Source organism: Nicotiana tabacum, chromosome 16 (genome assembly GCF_000715075.1).
Source record: "Nicotiana tabacum cultivar K326 chromosome 16, ASM71507v2, whole genome shotgun sequence".
NCBI lineage: Eukaryota > Viridiplantae > Streptophyta > Magnoliopsida > Solanales > Solanaceae > Nicotiana > Nicotiana tabacum.
This window is the reverse complement of record NC_134095.1, coordinates 96,986,703-97,006,742: the sequence shown is the minus strand read 5'-3', so window position 1 is coordinate 97,006,742 and position 20,040 is coordinate 96,986,703. Positions and strand designations below refer to the sequence as shown.

Below are 20,040 nucleotides of genomic sequence, written 5' to 3'. Positions count from 1 at the left end.
CCAGCCATCTTGTGATTCTTGGAGATGGGGTTTGCGTGGCGATGGTTTGTTCACCGTAAAGTCCTTTTACCAGAGTATGTTGGTGAGAGAGGAGGCCTCTTTTCCACACTCCTCGATCTGGATTCCTAAGGCGCCCACGAAGATGTGCTTTTTTGCATGGCTAGCAGCGAGAGGAGTAATTTTGACTGCTGAGAATCTGCGAAAGAGAGGAATTACACTTGTTAGATGGTGCTATATGTGTAAAAGCTCAGGGGAAGAAGTTGATCATCTTTTGTTGCATTGCCCTGTGTCCTCAGCTTTGTGGAGGGCGATTCTGAACCTTTTTGGTGTTCAATGGGTGATGCCAAGCACCGTAAAAGAAATGTTATATAGTTGGGTAGGTTTCCGTAGAAGAAGAAAGCAAAAGGCGTGGAAGTTCGCCCCGTTAGCTCTTATGTGGATAGTTTGGGGGGAGAAAAATAGGAAAGCTTTTGAGGGGATTAAATCTATTTTTTCACATCTTAAGAATAGTTTTTTATCTTTAATCGCTTTTTGGTGCACTCATATAGCCCCTACTTGTATAGAAGATTGGGCGTCTTTTGTAGAGAATCATGTTCTGAGGTAAATTCTCTACTTTTTGGTATACTTCCTGTATATGGGAGTTCTATCCCTTTTGATTAATACAATTTACCTTATCAAAAAAAAAAGTGTACATAAACATACATTACAAAATTACTAATGAAAATTTAGATCTAATTTTATACTTTCAAAATTGAAGATTACTATACAATGTAAAACCAAACTAATACACATATTAGGACGAGTAAGAAAATATCTGTAAACAAGATTACTATGACATGCCAATGTTTTGAAAATAATAGTAATACTTATATTTAAAGTAATAATAAATACTCACATTATATACTGAAATTAGTATAAATAAATGGTAATTGTATATACAAGTAATTGTATTCTATCATTTATTTGTGACTTTTAGCACAATAACATATTTCAGTTGGTAATTAAGATATTGGGAATTTAATATTTTGTGTTATTAGACAGCTTTCTCTGCCGTGAAGATTTAAAAAACACAAAATATAGAATTAATTGCCCACCCCAACCAAACACTTTGGACAAATATCCTTTTTATAAATGATCTTTTGATTTTCTTTAAACCTTCCCCAGTATTTGTATTTTGTCTGTTCATTTTTTAATTATCTTTTGATGATTGAGGACTATGGCAGTTTCATTCCTTATTGAGTTGACTATATCGAACCAATATTCCTTATTCCACATGAATTTATATTTTTATTTTATAACTCAAACATAATATTTTTATATAAATTCTAAAAACTTTTTACTCCTTTACCTATGTTACAACGCGCGTATCATAAGACTAGTTCATTTTAAACACCAGAAAATAGTTCCTCCATCAACATCATTCTTTCACACAGGTTTATCGTTTATTGGTGCATAAGATATTTAAACAACCATATGACTGAATTCTTCATAGGAAAGCGAAGGCCCTTAAATTATTAGTATATGCATGTATAACTGTCAAGTAGTAGGCACATAGTGGAAGTGCCTTTTTAATCAGTCACATTGATCTAAACAAAAATGCACCAGTAAGGAATCAAACCTCTTAAAGAAAAACATATTCACACCTATCTTAAACTAAGAAATTCTGCTTCAATCAAACAGAGTTGCAGTAACATACCCGAGGGGCGCGAGCTCCCATTTCTTGAAAAGCACGAGGGTTTTGCAAAAATGCTACGACTTCATTAATTTCTTCTCTCATAGAATCAATGCTTGCAAAGTCATTCAAACGTATAGGGGGATTCTTCACCCTCTGGGAAACAGAGAAAAGGAGAATTGATCACCGAAAGTAAGTATACCAAGGCATTGTCTTGGTTAAAGAACAAAAGTGCAAACCTTCATCTGATCAAAAGCAGTACTGATTGGATCAACACCTGCCTTCTTCTTTAGCTTTATTCTCCTCGTCCTAAATCTAAAATATGCTTTCTGCAGCAAAGTATAACAATTATTATGCATAAACTTGACTTATACGAAATTATTGCAAGAAGTAACAATTACTTGTAAGCTGTTATCTAGCAATGATTCATGCAGAAACATATAAGTTGACCACATACAATCCTTCAAGGAAATTATCCTTGGACCAAGAATATCCTGAATCGTAAAACCTTTAGCAGCAAAAAGAAAGATCTGAGCTAGTCTACAAATATACAAACATCATACCAAAAATCAATTTTTAGAGCTAATAACAAAAAATTACTTCAATCAAGCTACTTTGTTTTTCTTAAAGTCAGGTTCATCTTATTCAAAATTTGCACCAAGAAAGTGCAGTTTACAAATATACAAAAGTATTTTCACAATAAGCTGTATAGGGAGCTAACAAAATCCAGAATACTTTCTGTCATTTACAACTTTTAGTTTCGTTAAAAGTAACAAAACTAATTATCTTAACCAAATTCTCTAAAGATCAATTTTAATATTCAGAAACGATTTTGATAAGCCAAACAAAAAGAAAGGCCCTTAGAATCAAAATTCTAGAGTATTTGCTGCATTGCTTCTCATCAAAAACTCAATGTCACATCTATTTCGCCCTTAATCACATGAACAAAACACTGTATGGAAACCTTTTATCAAAATCCCTATTTGTCCCACCACATTTCATGCATCCATAATACATTCTTATATTTCAATTATTTGACTATAATAGGCTCTTATCCTATCATTGAAACAAAAGACCCCAAACAACTTGTCTACCGTCTTTCTTTTCTTTTAGCACTCTATGAGCCCGTTTGGATGGGCTTGTTTTAAGTGACTTTTAAGCCAAAATAGCTTTTAAGCCATAAGTTAGGAATTCTAACTTCTTGCTTTTGACTTGTTTTTGTCATTTTAGCTTAAAACCAAGTGCTTAAAAGCACTTTTTTACTTTATCCAAACACTACAATGACTTAAAAGCTATTTTAGCTTAAAAGCACTTAAAACAAGCCAATCCAAACGGGCTCTATATATCAGCAGCACGTCATTTACACAAACTAGGTTTTTCTCCACATTGGAGCCCGAAATTTGGAACTAACATATTTTACAATTCAATTCAGGCTTCAACAACATCCAAGTAACATCTAATGAAGAAAGATCAAACAAAATCCCTTGATAAAAGCACTGTAAACATGTATATAAACATGTGTGTGTATATATATACAGCAACAACAACAACAACCCAGTGAAATTTCACAAGTGGGGTATGGGGAAGGTAGTGTGTACGCAGACCTTACCCCTACCTATGAAGGTAGAGAGGTTGTTTCCGAAAGACCCTCCATTCAAGAACGTAAAAAATGGAGCAATAGAGAAAAAATAGCAACAACAGTGAAATAAGAGAGTGTAAGCAAATAATACAACGAATAATGATAGAGATCTAGGGATATGAAACTACAAGAATAGTACCAATCCTACTGCTAATACTGACATACCGTATAGAAACAAGGGACTAGGAATAGGAAGGTACCCAACTAGTACTACTACTACTGGTAAGACAAGGCAAAACTCTAGACTGTCTATCAACCCACCACCCTAATTTTCGATCTCCACACCTTCCTATCGAGGGTCAAATCCTCGACAAGCTGGAGCAGAACTATGTCCTGCCTAATCACCTCACCTCAGTTCTTCTTAGGCCTCCCTCTACCCCTCCTCTGACTCGCCACGGGCAACCTCTCGCACCTCCTAACCGGGGCATCAGCGTCCCTTCTCTTCACATGACCAAACCATCTCAGCCTTAATTCCCACGGGAGCCACACCCACTTTGTCCCTAATATATTCATTCCTAATCTTATCTTTTGTGGTACGCCCACACATCCATCGCAACATCCTCATTTATGCTACTTTCATCTTCTGGGCATGAGATTTCTTGACTGGCCAACACTCGGCTCCATACAACATGGCCGGTCTAACTACCACTTTGTAGAACTTGCCCTTAAGTCTAGGTGGCACATTCCTATCACACAAAACACTAGAAGCAAGCCTCCATTTCAACCATCCCTCTCTATTTCACATGATTCGTAACATCCTCGCCAATCTCCATGTTCCCCTGAATAACAGATCCAAGATATTTGAAAATATCTCTCTTGGGGATGACTTGTGTATCAAGCTTCACCTCTACTTCTGTTTTCTACGTCCCCACAAGGCACGGGAGAAAATATGATATATTGATATTGTATGTGATGCAATACAAGAGGTGTTATTTATAGCTACTCTATACAAAGGGGATACTACTCCTATTCCGGTGTGGGACAATTACATAGCTATCTCTAACACTCCCGCTCAAGCCGGAGCATATAAATCATATGTACCGAGCTTGTTACATATATAATCAATGCGAGGACTAGTGAGGGACTTGGTGAAAATATCTGCAAGTTGATCATTCGATCTCACAAACTTCGTAGTAATATCTCCTGAGAGTATCTTTTCTCTGACGAAGTGACAATCAATTTCAATGTGTTTAGTTCTCTCATGAAACACCGGATTTGATGCAATATGAAGTGCAGCTTGATTATCGCACACAAGTTCCATCCGACTGATTTCACCAAATTTCAACTCCTTGAGCAATTGTTTGGTCCAGACTAGTTCACATGTTGTCATAGCCATTGCTCGGTATTCTGCTTCTGCACTAGACCGAGCAACTACATTTTGTTTTTTACTTTTCCAGGACACCAAATTTCCTCCTACTAAAACACAATATCCAGACGTAGAACGTCTATCAGAAGGTGATCCTGCCCAATCAGCATCCGAGTACCCAACGATCTGCTCATGACCTCGATCCTCAAACAGTAATCCTTTACCTGGAGCCGATTTTATATACCGGATAATGCAGACAACTGCATCCCAATGACTATCACAAGGAGAATTCATAAACTGACTTACAACACTCACAGGATAAGAAATGTCGGGCCTAGTCACTGTGAGATAATTTAATTTACCAACCAGCCGCCTATAGCTTGCAGGATCGCTAAGCGGCTCCCCCTGTCCAGGCAGAAGTTTAGAATTCGGATCCATCGGCGTGTCAACAGGTCTGCAACCTGTCATCCCTGTTTCCTCAAGAATGTCTAACACATATTTCCTTTGAGAAATAACAATACCTGAGCTAGATTGAGCAACCTCAATACTTAGAAAGTACTTCAATCTGCCTAGATCCTTAGTTTGAAAGTGCTGGAAGAGATGCTGCTTCAGATTAGTAATATCATCCTGATCATTGCCCGTAATAACAATATCATCAACATAGACTACCAGATAAATACATAGACTTGAAGCAGAGTGGCAATAAAACACAGAGTGATCAGCTTCACTATGAGTCATGCCAAACTCCTGGATAACCGTGCTGAACTTACCAAACCAGGCTCGAGGAGACTGCTTTAGACCATAAAGTGACCGACGCAAGCGACATACAAGGCCACGAGACTCCCCCTAAGCAATAAAACCAGGTGGTTGCTCCATATAAACCTCATCCTCAAGATCACCATGAAGAAAGGCATTCTTAATGTCCAACTAATAGAGGGGCCAATGACGAACTGCAGCCATGGATAGAAAAAGGCGAACTGATGCCACTTTAGCCACTGGAGAGAAGGTATCACTGTAATCTAGCCCAAATATTTGAGTGTATCCTTTGGCAACAAGACGTGCCTTAAGTCGATCAATCTGGCCATCGGGACCAACTTTGACTGCATAAACCCAACGACAACCAACGGTAGATTTACCTGAAGGAAGAGGAACAAGCTCCCATGTACCACTTGTATGTAAAGCAGACATCTCGTCACTCATAGCCTGTCGCCATCCTGGATGAGACAATGCTTCCCCTGTAGACTTAGGGATGGAAACCGAGGACAATGAAGATATAAAAGCATAATGGGGAGATGACAGACGATGATAACTCAAACCAACATAATGAGGATTAGGGTTTAGTGTGGTCCGTATACCTTTCGAAGTGCAATCGGTGTACTAGGAGCAGGATCCGCAGTAGTGGCCGTGTCAGGTGCAGGACGAGAACCAGATGGGCCTGATGTAGGGCGCAAACGACGATGATAAGTCAAGAGTGGTGTTCCTGTGGCTGGGGAACTAGGAGGGATAACACTGGACTCCTCAAAAGTTGGTATGGGTGAAACCTCTGTGGTTGAAGGTGGAGGAGGATTACTAAACTCCTCAAAGGTCGGTATAGGTAAGACCTCAGATATGTCATGGTGGTCAGCAGAAGTGACATCAGTTGTGAAGAAAGGTTTAGACTCGAAAAATATGACGTCAGCTGACATAAGGTACCTAGGAAGATCAGGTGAATAACAACGATATCCCTTCTGAACACGAGAATAACCAAGGAAGACACACTTGAGAGCACGAGGAGCTAACTTATCTTTCCCCGGGGCTAAGTTATGAACAAAACATGTGCTCCCAAAAACCCGAGGTGGAAGAGGGTATAAGGCTAACTGGGGAAACAATATTGAATGTGGAATCTGACCCTTGATGGGAGATGAAGGCATCCTATTAATCAAATAACAAGCTGTGAGAACTGCATCGCCCCAAAAACACAGCGGAACACGAGACTCAATTAGAAGTGTGCGAGCAGTCTCAATAAGGTGCCTATTCTTTCTTTCTGCAACCCCATTTTGCTGAGGGGTATAAGGACAAGATGTCTGATGAATAATTCCATGAGAAGGCATAAACTGCTGAAACTGAGAAGATACATATTCTAAGGCATTATCACTGCGAAAAATGCGGATAGAGACACCAAATTGGTTTTTGATTTCAGCACAAAAACTTTGGAATATAGAGAATAACTCAGAACGATCTTTCATTAAGAAAAGCCAAGTACATCTTGAGTAATCATCAATAAAGCTAACAAAATAACGAAATCCCAAGGTTGAACTGACTCTACTAGGACCCCATATATCAGAATGAACCAAGGAGAAAACAGACTCTGCATGACTCTCAACACTACGCGTAAAGGAAGCTCGGGTATGTTTCCCAAGCTGACACGACTCACAATCTAATCTAGACAAACTGGATAAACTAGGCACCATCTTTTGAAGTTTGGATAAACTCGGATGTCCTAAACGTCTGTGGATTAGATCTTCCGGATCTGAAACTAGACATGTTGTGAAAGGACTGAGAGAGTTAAGGTAGTAAAGACCTTCTGATTCACGACTTGTACCAATTGTTCGTCCCGTACTACGGTCCTGCATAATAAAAGAATCATCAATAAAATATATACCACAATTGAGGGCACGAGTCAAACAACTAACAGATGCAAGACTAAAAGGACAACCAGGAACATAAAGAACGGAATCTAGGGTGATAGAAGACAATGGGTTGGCTTGTCCAACTCCTTGTGCCTTAGTTTGACATCCATCGGCTAAAGTAACAGTAGGAAGAGACTGTGAATATACAATATTCGACAAAAGTGATTTATTACCAGAGATATGATCAGAAGCGCCTGAGTCCATGACCCATGGTCCAAGAGTACTAGACTGGGAAACACAAGCAAAAGAATTACCAGCAATAGGAGTATCAGTCTGGGCAACTGAGGCTACTTGTGGAGATGTTTGCTTACTTGCTCGATACTGAAGGAGCTCATTATATTCTTCTTTAGATACAGAAAAGCACTGGTTACCTATAGTCTCGCTCTGAGCAACGTAGGCATTTTTGGGTGGACGGCCATTTAAGGAATAACACATTTCGCGAGTGTGTCCAAGTTTGTGACAATAAGAACACTTGGGTCTAGATCTCCCAAAACGACCGCCTCCTCGTCTATTCTCCATAGCTTGAGATGCCCGAACATCCACTGTCTGGGATGCAAGAACAGAGGAATCAAGTATCTGTGATGAAATCACTGGGTGACTTGGTGCTGCAGCAAGGCGAAGTAATCGAGAGAATAATTCATCAACTGTAGGGACAGTCGGGCTCGCCAAAATCTGGTCTCGTACTGAATCAAGATCATGAGGAAGTCCAGCGAGTGTAAGAACTAGAAACATTTTCTGTCGCTGCTCTTGTTGTTTTGACACACTAGCAGAAACTGGCATCAATGTCTCAAATTCCTCCATGACTGCCTGTACCTGACCCAAGTAAGTAGACATATCTAATTCTTGCTTCTTTAAGTTTGTCATCCGTGATATCACATCATAGAAGCGAGATATATCATTAGTGTATAACGTACGAGCCTTTGCCCAAACCAAATAACATGTCTGGAATGGCCGAAACAAAGGCATCAACTTAGAATCAATAGAACGCCACAAAATGCTACATAATTGAGCATCAATTTTTGCCCAAAGCGCTATCGCCTTTTCATCTCCTTCGCTAGACTGTTTAATCAGATGATCTTGCACACCTTGACCTTTACACCACAACTCGACAGATGAAGCCCAAGCTAAGTAGTTTGAACCTCCCATTAAAGGTTCCGAGGTAATCATAACATTAGAGTTTCTAGAACTCATGCTTTTAGACCCAAAAACATCAATTCCCAAAGACATCTTGTAAATTATTACCAAATAAAAGAAATAATCAACTGTAATCCACTGAAAATAGAGTAAGGAACACTGAACCAGAATAGGAAACTACTGTAGCAGTTGGAAAGTTATTGTTGCAGCCGGAAAATATTCAAAGTGGTCGGAATGAAATAAAAACAGTAGGGGTAGGATCGGAATTACCAGAAGACCCAACTGTTCTGAAGGAACTTTTTCAAAAAATGGTCGGAAGTCCATTTTTTTTTTTGAAATCACTATTCACGCCGAAAAATAAAAAAGTGGTCGGAATTTGGTGTAACCTGGATGGGTAGGCTCGGAATTGCAAGGGAAATAATCTGTCCTGAAGAGTCGTCGCCAAAAAATGGCCGGAAGGTGGCCCACGCAACGTTGGAACTTCGCCGGAAAATTTTCTTTGGACAGCTACAGTACCGCCGGAGATTTTCACTGGGACTTGGTCGCCGGACAGTGACTACTCTTGTGGTAGTGTTGGATTTTGTGCACAACACTGACCGAGACAAAGCAGACGCAAAACAACTTTGAAAGTCGCCGGAAAAAAGGGTTCTGGTGACTGATTTTACTTCCCGGAATCGCTGGAATTTATGCACAGCGATAAATCTCTCACGATAGCTCTGATACCGTATGAGAAGGCACGGGAGAAAATATGATATATGTTGATATATTGTATGTGATGCAATACAAGAGGTGCTATTTATAGCTACTCTATACAAAGAGGATACTACTCATATTCCAATGTGGGACAATTACATAGCTATCTCTAACACGTCCTGACACGGAACTTACACTCCAAGTATTCTGTTTTTGTCCTGCTCAACTTGAAACATTTAGACTCCAGGGTCTGTCGCCACAACACCAGCTTAGCATTAACCCCGTCGCGCGTCTCGTCAATAAGCACTATATCATATGCAAATAACATACACATGGCATTCCCCCCCGGATGTTACACGTCAGCACATCCATCGCTAGGGCAAATAAAATTGGGCTACTTTGATCAAGATGCAATCCCTCCACTTGAAAATAATCTGAATCACCACCCACGGTCCTCACCCGAGTCTTAGCTCTATCGTACATGTCCTCAATCACCCTAATGAACATTATTGGAACGTCGCTAACCTCCAAACATCTCCATAGAACCTCCTTAGGGACTTTGTCGCATGCTTTTTCTAACTCAATGAACACCATATGCAAGTCCTTCTTCCTCTCCCTATATTGTTCCACCAACCTCCTCACAAGATGGATGGCTTCTGTAGTCGACCGCCCCAGCATGAATCCGAACTGATTCTCCGAAATAGACACACTCCTTCTCACCCTCCTCTCCACTACCCTCTCCCAAATTGTCATGGTGTGACTCAGCAGCTTGATACCCCTATAGTTGGTGCAATTCTGGACAACACCCTTGTTCTTGTACAGTGGGACCATCACACTCCACCTCCATTCTTCAGGCATTCGCTTTGTCCTAAAAATGACATTAAACAATCCAGTAAGCCACTAAGCCACTCCAAGCCTGCCCGGCCTACGTCCTTCCAAAATTCCACCAAAATCCCGTCTGGTCCGGTCGTCCAACCCCTACTCATCTTCCGCATGGCCTCCTCAACTTCTCCAATCTTAATACGCCTACAAAACCTTAAATCTCGCTGGCTTTCTGAGTTCTCCAACTCCCCGAGCACAATGCTCTTGTCCCCATCCTCGTTCAGGAGTCTATGGAAGTATGTCCGTCACCTGCGCCTAATACATGCCTCTTCCACCAACATATATACACATATACATATACATATACATATATATAAAATAATAAAGTAAAGTTCATTGCCTATAAGTTTTTGCAAAGCACCACTAAAATAGAACAGAAAGGCATTGACAGCATGATGTTTGGAGAGGGTACTAAGCAGCACAGAAATGACAGTTTTTGCAGTAAAGATACTACTCCTTCTGTTTCATTTTATGACCCTAATTGATTGGGCACGGGGTTTAAGAAAGAAATGAAGACTTTTAAAACTTGTTGTATTAAACATGCCAAAACATTTGTGCGGCTATAAGGCTTTTGAAACTTGTGGTTTTAAACATGCCATAACATTTGTGTGGCTATAAAAGATTCTCGTTACGGGTAAAATGAGAAAATTAAAAGTGGACATGTTCTTTAAACAGACTAAAGAGAAATAGGGTCACATAAACTGGAGAGATCAATGGGGGAGTAATAACTAAGATAAACATAGCAAAGAAGTTGTACTATGCATAAACAGAAACATACATTTGTCTAGACACTAGATATATAAATGAGTAGAGGAGGTAATTATACCACTCTCTGCAGCTTCCGTAAGTTGGGGTTTCTCCTTAAAGGTCCATAACCAAGAAGCTGCGGAATTTTCCTCTTCATAAAGCGTATCACATAATACAATACATAGCCATATATTGCAGTTCTAATCAAGAACCAGAGATACCACTGCAATTCATCTGTTTTTCTTGATCTGAAACTCATTTCAGCCTCAGATTGCCATTTCAAGTACCAAGTTGAGGCAACAGATTGATCGACATACTCTGGCCAAGCCATACCCAGCCGCATCCTCACCTACACCACAACAGCAAGAGACTGCTTTGAAAACACGGTTAATAAACAAGAAGGAAGATTAAACAATCAACAGGGTCAAGTTGAAAGCTATATAAATACCCGATAAGGGATGACAAATTCCACAGTAGGGAAAACAATCATCATCATGATGTCATCATTTATGTTTCTAACTTTCTCCACAATCCAGTCTCTTCCGCGAGAAACAATTCTCAGAGTCCACAATCCATTTAGACATTGAAGACAGAGTCTTGTGACCAAGAGAAATTGTTGGCGGAAGTCCAGTTCTGAGAAAGGAATCCACATCAGCTGAACCACAGTTGGGATACCTGAAGCAAGCATTCTCAGGTACAAGGCATCAAAACCTCCAAAATCTTCATAAATCATATCATATTCCTGGAATAAAAATGATGAGGTTAAAAACCAATGACAGATATTTACATCAGAAAGAGAAATCACTGCAGATAGAGCATCATACCTTGATATCAACATAATACTCTTTGTCATCTCCCTTCAACATAACATACATGGCAGCCCAGTCATGTCTGATTCTAGCACTCTCAAGAAGCTTCTTGGACACAGCATAGGGAACAGCCACAGGATCCATCTCCCACCTATTTCTTTCTTCATTGTACCATGATTTTGCCACCACTCTATCCCGATCCAGGAGGATCCTTTCCTATAATAAGCATTTGAAAATAATTATTAAAAAAATTCCACCTTACGAGAGGGCATGGTATCTTGCACTAAGACAAGCAATGAGCAACAACAACAACAAAAAACAAACAAACCCAGTGAAATCCCACAAGTGGGATCTGGGAAGGGTAGAGTGCATGCAGACCTTACATCTACCTTTGTGAGGGTAAAGAGGTTGTTTCCGATAGATCCTCCGCACGAGAAAATATGAGAAAAAAGCAATATCAGCAAGCAATACCAACAACATGATAATAGATAAATCGAAGCGAAAGAGGCAAGACTAGGGATAGTATTAAAAAACCAGAACATGTGGTAATAGAAAACTAAGCATAAGGGAATACAAGATCAATAATGCTAATGGTATGGCAAAGAAAAACGCTCAACTATCTACTAACCTTCTGCCCTAATCCTCGACCTTTACACCCTCCTACCAAGGGTCATGTCCTCGGTTAACTGAAGTTGCGCCAAGTCCTACCTAATCACCTCCTCCCACAACTTATTTGGCCTACCTCTACCTCTGCTTATACCCACCACGACCAACTTCTCGCATCTACTAACTAGGGCAGTTGTGTCCCCTCTGTTCACATGCCTGAACTATCTCAACCTCACTTCCCGCATCTTGTCCTCCATGGAGACCACTCACATCTTGTCCTCAATATCTTCTTTCCTAATTTTATCTCTCCTAGTATGCCCACACATCCATCTCACCATTCTCATTTCTACCACTTTCATCTTCTAGAAGTGGAATTTCTTTACACGCCAACACTCTACCCCATACAACATAGTCGATCTAATCATTGTACTGCAGAACTTACATTTGTCTCAGAGGTAAATTCTTGTCACACAAAACACCGAATGCGAGCCTCCATTCCATCCACCTCGCTCCAATATGATATGTGACGTCATCATCAGTCTCCTCATTATCTTAGATTACTGAAGGTACATAAAACTAGCTTTCATGGGGATGACGTGTGAGTCAAGCTTCACGTCCACATTCGCCTCATGAGTCACGTCGTTGAACTTGCACTCCAAGTATTCCATCTTGATCCTGCTCAACTTGAATCCTTTTGACTCTAGGGTTTGTCTCTAAACCTCCAACCTTGCGTTAACCCCACCTCGCGTCTCGTCAATCAGTAATATATCATCAGCAAACAACATCCACCATAGCACCTCCCCTTGAATGTGATGTGTCAAAACGTCCATCGCCAAAGCAAATAAAAAGGACTAAGAGTTGATTCATGATGTAACCCCATCTCAACTTGGAAGTGTTCTCAGTCCCCACCCACCGTTCTTACCTGAGTCTTGGCTTCATCATACATGTCCTTAATCACCCTAATGTAAGTAACAGGAACACGTCTGGAGGCCAGACATCTCTATAAGACCTCCCCGGGACTTTGTCATATGTTTTTTCTAGGTCGATGAACATCATATGAAGGTCCCTCTTCCTCTCTCTATACTGCTCCACCAATCTCCTAACGAGGTGAATTGCTTCCATAGTCGAACTCCCAGTCATAAATCTAAACTGGTTCTCGAAAATAGACACATTCATCCTCACCCTCGCTTCCACCATCCTCTCCCAAACTTTCATAGTATGGTTTAGCAGCTTGTTATCCCTATAGTTATTGCAATTTTGGATATCGCCCTTGTTCTGTAGAAGGGAAATATCATACTCCACCTCTATTCTTCAGACATCTTCTTCGTCCTAAAAATGACATTAAACAACCTAGTAAGTCACTCCACACCTTCCTTGCCCGCGTACTTCCAAAACTCCACTGAAATTCGTCTGCTCTACCCCTGCTCATCTTGCGTATAGCCCCCACAACCTCCTCAACTTTAATACGCCTACAATATCCAAAATCTCGATGACTCTCAAAGTGCTCCAAATCACCTAACACAATGTTCCTACAAGAGCTTATGGAAGTATGCCTGCTATCTTCGTCTTATAAGTGTCTCTTCCACCAATACTTTGCCGTCCTCATCTTTGATGCACTTCACTTGGTCCAGGTCGCGGAATTTGCTTTCTCTCACCTTAGCAACCTGTACAACTTCCTATCCCCACCTTTGGCCTCCAGTTCTTCATACAAAGTTTTAAAAGTATCAAATAGAACCAAAAGATTACGGCAACAAACTTCCATTATATAAGTCATGAAATAATTGATGACACCAATTACTAGATGCAAAAACCCAATAAGGATCTCGAGGCTCAAAAGCTCCCCAAATATCCTGAAATTCAATTTTCTTTCTCCATTAAGTAAATAGAACATGGCTTTTCCTGACCTCTTTAAAATAGCTCCCCCATCCCTTCTCGGAGAAATTTTAAAATGGAGCATCTTCAATTAATAGGATGAAGTTGCATGGCTAATCTGGCAATGGTATTTATTGGGACAAAGATGATAGGAGCCAACAACTTGTAATAGCCTGTATGGGACCTAGACAACCTTCTAGCTCAACATATCTATTAATTAACTACTACCTCTTTCTATACCCACCAGCACTAAGAATATCACAAGCAGGTCATTCAAAATGCTTGAAATGTAATGGCAAGTAGTTTGTTAAATCTTACCAACTATTCATTCGAATAAGAAATTGCCAAACTGGAACATTAATATCTTTCATTGGGAGGTAACTTAGTTCTCATTTACCGTGTGTCAGATACTATACCCATATATATTATGGTAGTATCACGGATTTATTTCTTATGCCTCAAAAGGCCTCTAGGGAGTTAGATATAATACAGAGAAATTTCCTATGGCCAGATTATCGAGAAAAGAAGGCTTACAATTTGGCTGAGTGGAAGACCGTCACAAAAAGCAAGAAACTAGGAAGGTTGGGGGTTAGAGAATTGAAGGCACTTAACAACGCAACAGTTTGATCTGCAAGTGGATTTAGAGGTACAATCAAGAAGAAAATGCTCTTTAGAGAGTCGTAATATGCACTAATTATGGACTTCTCAATCCCTGAATATCCAAATATGTTCCTCCCCCTCCCCCACTTGGTATGGGGAAACAAAAATTAGAGCCAAATGGGAATTTTCCTTTGTGAACTTTATTCTAAATGTAAGCGATGGTAGGAGCACAAGATTTTGGCATGATATTTGGCAATGGCTGGTTTGTCGAAAGGAATCTAAATAATTGGGAATTATACAGGTACCTATCCTTATTAGACATTCTAAGTTTAAGCATATATCCTCTGGTTTCTTTCAACTCTGATTATCTTTAATGGGCATCCAAAAAGCAACTTCTCTATTAGTTCTTGTACTCTATATCTACTCATACATCCCCTCAGAATGTCATATGGCCTTAGAAGATCATTTGGAAAGGTTTAGCCTTTCAAGGTGAAGTGCCTCTCTTGGTTGGTGGCCAAAGAGGCTTGTCTCATGCAAAGCAACCAGCAGAAAAGGGCTGCAGCTTTGTACCAGATGTCTCTTATGTGAAGAGCATATTGAACACCCATCTCTTCCTCCATTACAAATTACCAAAAAAAATTGGGATTTTATTCTTAACATCTTGGGAATTGATTGGTGTATGCCCAAAAAAGTCGTATCATTTTTGCCGTGATGGCACGGGAAAGGTACACAATGCTCTTCGAACAACAAATGGAAGACTATTCCAGCTATGGTGCATCTAGAAAGCAAGAAATAGAAGGTTGTTTGACGACAAAAAGAAAACTATTATACATGTCAAACACATTTTTTGGGGGCTTAATTTTTGGTGTAACATGGCTGATATAAATGTCTCTGACCCTACCACCATGTTTAACTTCATTTGCTCGTTGCATAATTTGTAAAGAGCTCATTTTGCCTTGTTTTTATGTTTCCTAGTAGTACCCGTATGACAATGTTGGTTCTTAATATACTCCATTTGTCCCAATTTATGTGGTGGTGTTTGATTGGACACGAAGTTTAAGAAAGAAGTGAAAATTTTTTAAACTTGTGGTTTAAAATAAGCCATAGGCACTCTTATAGCCCCTATTTGTATAGAAGATTGGGCGTCTTTTGTAGAGAATCATGATCTAATGTAAATTCTCTACTTTTTGGTATACTTCTTGTATACGGGAGTTCTCTCCCTTTTGATTAATACAATTTACCTTATCAAAAAACCATAGATATATGTACAGCTATAAATCATCTCATTAAGGGTAAATAAAAACTTTAAAGTCAAATTATTTCTAAATAAGGAAGTATGACATTCTTTTCGGCACAGACTAAAACAGAAAGTATGACACATAAATTGGGACAGAGAAAATAGAAGTTATCTTTACCGATTTAAAAACTAAAAAATAAACAGTTCAAAGTCTATTGCAAGTTAAATAGTAATCATAAACACTTAATAGTCGTCATAACAAAAGAGCAAAGTTTCTTTTCCCCTTCTTGAGCTACGTTCATTTTTTCCATATAAGGCAAATAAAATAACTAGGGAAACCCTATAGGCAAGCTGTACACCGAATTGCAGCGAATCCACAAAATAATATGGTTCTCTACAAAGAGGGTTCTTGATGCAAAAATTTGTAAGTACCTTTTAGCGCACAACAACGGATTCTTCAATGGTTTAGAGGGTGAACTTAGTCAAAATGAAGAAACCTGGTTTGTAGAGTTATCTAAGTGAAATATCAAAGGAACAAAAGCCCCAAAAATCCTGTAACAAAATGAAAAAAAAAATGAACTATTGTCGTCGGCAATTCTAGTTCTGTCAATTGGTGTTTTGCAGGAGCATCATTTATCTTTAAAAAGGACTAGAAAATTCTATAGATTGATCCTCAGCATGTACCAGTCACAATCTGAGCACATTTATATGATCTCACAGAAGGTAATCCCCACCCTCAGCCCAACAAACAGGAAAATTAAAAACAGAAGGATCTCATGCTAAGACAACTGTAACCTGTAAGCATTCCTAATGAGCTAGGTTTTATTTCTCCTCTGGGGAGAGGGCCGGATGGCATAGGCATAGGTTAGTATCCATAAATTCAGCTAATTCTACCACTGAAACCTGATTATAAGTTGCTCCAGAGCATAAAAATAACTGGTGATGTGATTCTCTTCTGCCTATCCTTATTTTTTTTAGACTGCTCTTCTGTCTATCCTCATTGGGGCACATAATGGAGCATTCAAGATTAGACCATGAAATCGGTTAATACAAGTTCTAAAGGTGCAGTATTTCATGTTCTCTCCTGATTGCTGATACCCAATACAGCAGTTTTGGCAGGAAAAACAGCTATCCCTAGAGTAGAAGTGAACTTTATTAGGGAAAATCATCCAACCTAACAGGCACCTATTTAGACATGAGACCACAACCCCACAATCTATAATGTACCAACCCCTCACTTATGTAGAGTCTCACACTTCAAGATCACAAAATCGAAGCCAAGATATGAGACAAACAGTTACTGAGAAACACTAGCTAATTAGATACAAAGTAACTCTTACTACAGAGGAAAAGATAAGCTATGGATTGCGATGAGCCACAAGAGGAATTCCAAGATGATCAATTTAATGATAAATTATCAAACTGATAGTAATAGAAAGGCAAAAGTAGAAGCGGATGATTGCACTACCTAACATAAGCAGGCATATCTAAGCATTTCAGCAAAACTTACCTGTTTTTCAGCCATGTACTTTTTACCATGCTCAACATTCTCCAGCAAATCCCTCTTGAGCTCTACTTTAACATCCTCACGCCATTTCTTCCAACCATGATGCAAATGGAGGCTAACGGCCTTTGGAACTACGACCTCCCTGTTTCCAAACATCCACTTTAATTCAATCTCAGGGAAACCCTTAACAACTTCATCCACTGGCGTGTTTACAACAAAACGTTTTTCATCACCATATCTGTTCAATTTTTTCTTAATACGACTGTCGAGACTCTGTTGCATCTCTCTGGAGTTCTTAAGTGTTTGTTCTATTCGCTGAGCAAATACCATAGAGTCTTGATCAAAAAGGAGTACATTCTCTTCATTTTCCAAAACACTGGGTAGAGTTATCTGCTCTAATAATTGTCTTTGGGCAGTTTGCAGCTCTTCTTTTATCTCAGATCTAGAAAGCTTGGTGAGAGAGTTTTTAGGCACACTGCAAACACATAGAACACAAGTATATTAAATGATTGGAACAATATAGTTCACAAACAATATCAGATAGCAAGTTTTGTTACAAATAGTATTAGACAAAACTAACCTCTTCTAAAGAACAAAAGGATATCTACAGCCTACAAGAATAACGTGCTAAATGTCAACTATTTAGTCACCAGCATAAAGTAGAATAGCTGACCAGGGAACAAGTAAAATTGGAGATGGACTTAAATTCTAGCTAATATAATAGCAAACTAAGCAATAAAATGTCTAGATGAGGTATTCCAGGAAAACACCAGAACAATTTACAAGGTTAAATCCTCAAAAGAAAGAAAAAACAATCAGTTCACAACAGAGCTATATGTTTTAGGTGCCAACTAAATTAGTACGTGCACAGGGGCAGTTGCATCCCAGATTTTCCCTGAACCTGAGTGCACAGATAAAACAAAAGAGCTCCATGCCAAATTCATGCCAATATCAGGTGTTAGATTAAAAGAAGCACAGCTGCTTTGCTATCATTACTTGTAGCAAAGACCTAAAATTTCAATATTGTCTTACCTCGTGATACTTTCCAGCCTCATTTTCCTTAGAAACTCCTTGACCAAGATTTCACACTCCCTCTCAATAGATGCAAGCTCCCTCGCAGCAATGCTCAATGCAAGTGTTTCTCTCCTCATAATCTCATCATCTATCTCAGCAATCCTTTCCCACAATCCATTATATTCCTCCTCACTCTGTCTCACGTCCTCATCCAATATCGCAGCTTTTCCCTTTACTACTGCATCTTCATTGCCCTTAGCCTTCTTCAATAAACTTTCCTCCTCCCTCTTAATCTTCAGCACTACATCAATAATCTCCTCTGAACGCTTGACCAACACGCCTTTTTCTCCATTTAATAATCTCAGTTCCACATAGAGACCGTTCATGATCTCCTCTTGCAACTCCTTCCTCTTCATCTTCACATCTTTTAGCTTTCCCTCCACACATTTTACATCCTCTTTACCGGACTTCACCTTCTCTATCACTTTAAGCAAACCCGAGACCGTCTCTAACAATCTCTTAGTACAATGTGAATATACATGTCTAGTGCCATCCTTCTCTTCCCCTTTACTACTACCTTTCTTTTTTGTTTTGTTAATCAGCTCAGCTGCGGCGGGCGGAGCAGCGATAGCAGGAGGCAATTGAAATCCTAGAATGGGGCAGAATGCAAAAGCAATAGAGAATAATGTGTAGACTAAAGGCTTTACAATGGGTTTCAGAGGATTTTGGTCATCATTATACCTATCTGGTATAATTGTGTCTTTTTTGGTGATAGAACACTCTAGAAGAAGTCTAGCTGGAGCTGAAGTTATAGGAAGTGGAAGAGAATTTTTGGGTTTATCTCCTTCACAGGAAGATTTAATAGGAAATTTTTTCAAGCGGATTCGGTTATTAGGGCGATAGAAGAATGGATTTTGAGGAGTAGGGGAAGTGAAGAATGGAGTAGTAGTAGCAGTAGTATACATAATAGGGCGGTGATGAAGGCTAAGACGTTGGTGTTATAGCGCATGAAATTGGGAGAGTAGTACCATTTCTGAGAAAGTTGAAGAAGAAGGATAAGACCGCTGGGGTTTTAACCAGAGAAAGAGCCGGCGAGCAAAGTTAATTGGGGATTACAGCAAAAGGGTGCTCATATTTTTTCTTCCCCCTCCATTCTTCTCCTCTTTTTTGCAAATTATCCTTCTTTTTTTCCTCTTTTTCTTTCCCTTTTTGAACTTTTTCTATTTACTTTAATGAGTATACAATTATTAAAAAAACGGAAAAGGGCTAAATATACCCACTCTACTTTCAAATATTATTTACTTGTACCCTTCGTTATACTATTGGGTTATCCATACCTCTACCGTCATACTTTGGAACAAAAATACCCCTATTGTCATACTTTGAAACAAAAATACCCCTGTTTTGGATGGAGTGTCACGTGGCAACACCAGATTAAAACGACCCATTTTTTTACCCGATCCATTTTTAAAAAACCCACAACCCGACCCCTATTTTCATTTTTTTCTAGTTTTTTTTTTTTAAATTTCAGTGTTTAAAAAACGAAAATATTTTGTTAAGAAACAAAACAAAAAAATCTGTTTTTACAAATTTGTTTTTCCAGTTTTTACAATACAAAATTCTTTTAAAAAACTGAAAAAATAATGTTTTCAG

The 20,040-nt window shown here is 39.2% G+C and overlaps 1 protein-coding gene across 1 annotated transcript in view; it reads right to left on the bottom strand.

Annotated features, from left to right (window-relative positions):
- LOC107814019 (putative inactive ATP-dependent zinc metalloprotease FTSHI 5, chloroplastic) overlaps window positions 1–19,579 on the bottom strand; it is a 70,235-nt gene extending 50,656 nt beyond the window's left edge. Inside the window, exons 1-7 of the mRNA XM_075233093.1 lie at window positions 18,406–19,579; window positions 17,377–17,848; window positions 11,567–11,767; window positions 11,191–11,484; window positions 10,822–11,091; window positions 1,912–2,001; window positions 1,697–1,828 (exon numbers count right to left, since the gene is read on the bottom strand). Coding sequence (XP_075089194.1) covers window positions 1,697–1,828; window positions 1,912–2,001; window positions 10,822–11,091; window positions 11,191–11,484; window positions 11,567–11,767; window positions 17,377–17,848; window positions 18,406–19,352 — 2,406 coding nt within the window. The 5' untranslated portion in view covers window positions 19,353–19,579. The remainder of the gene's footprint in view (window positions 1–1,696; window positions 1,829–1,911; window positions 2,002–10,821; window positions 11,092–11,190; window positions 11,485–11,566; window positions 11,768–17,376; window positions 17,849–18,405) is intronic.
- Window positions 19,580–20,040: the final 461 nt, after the last annotated feature.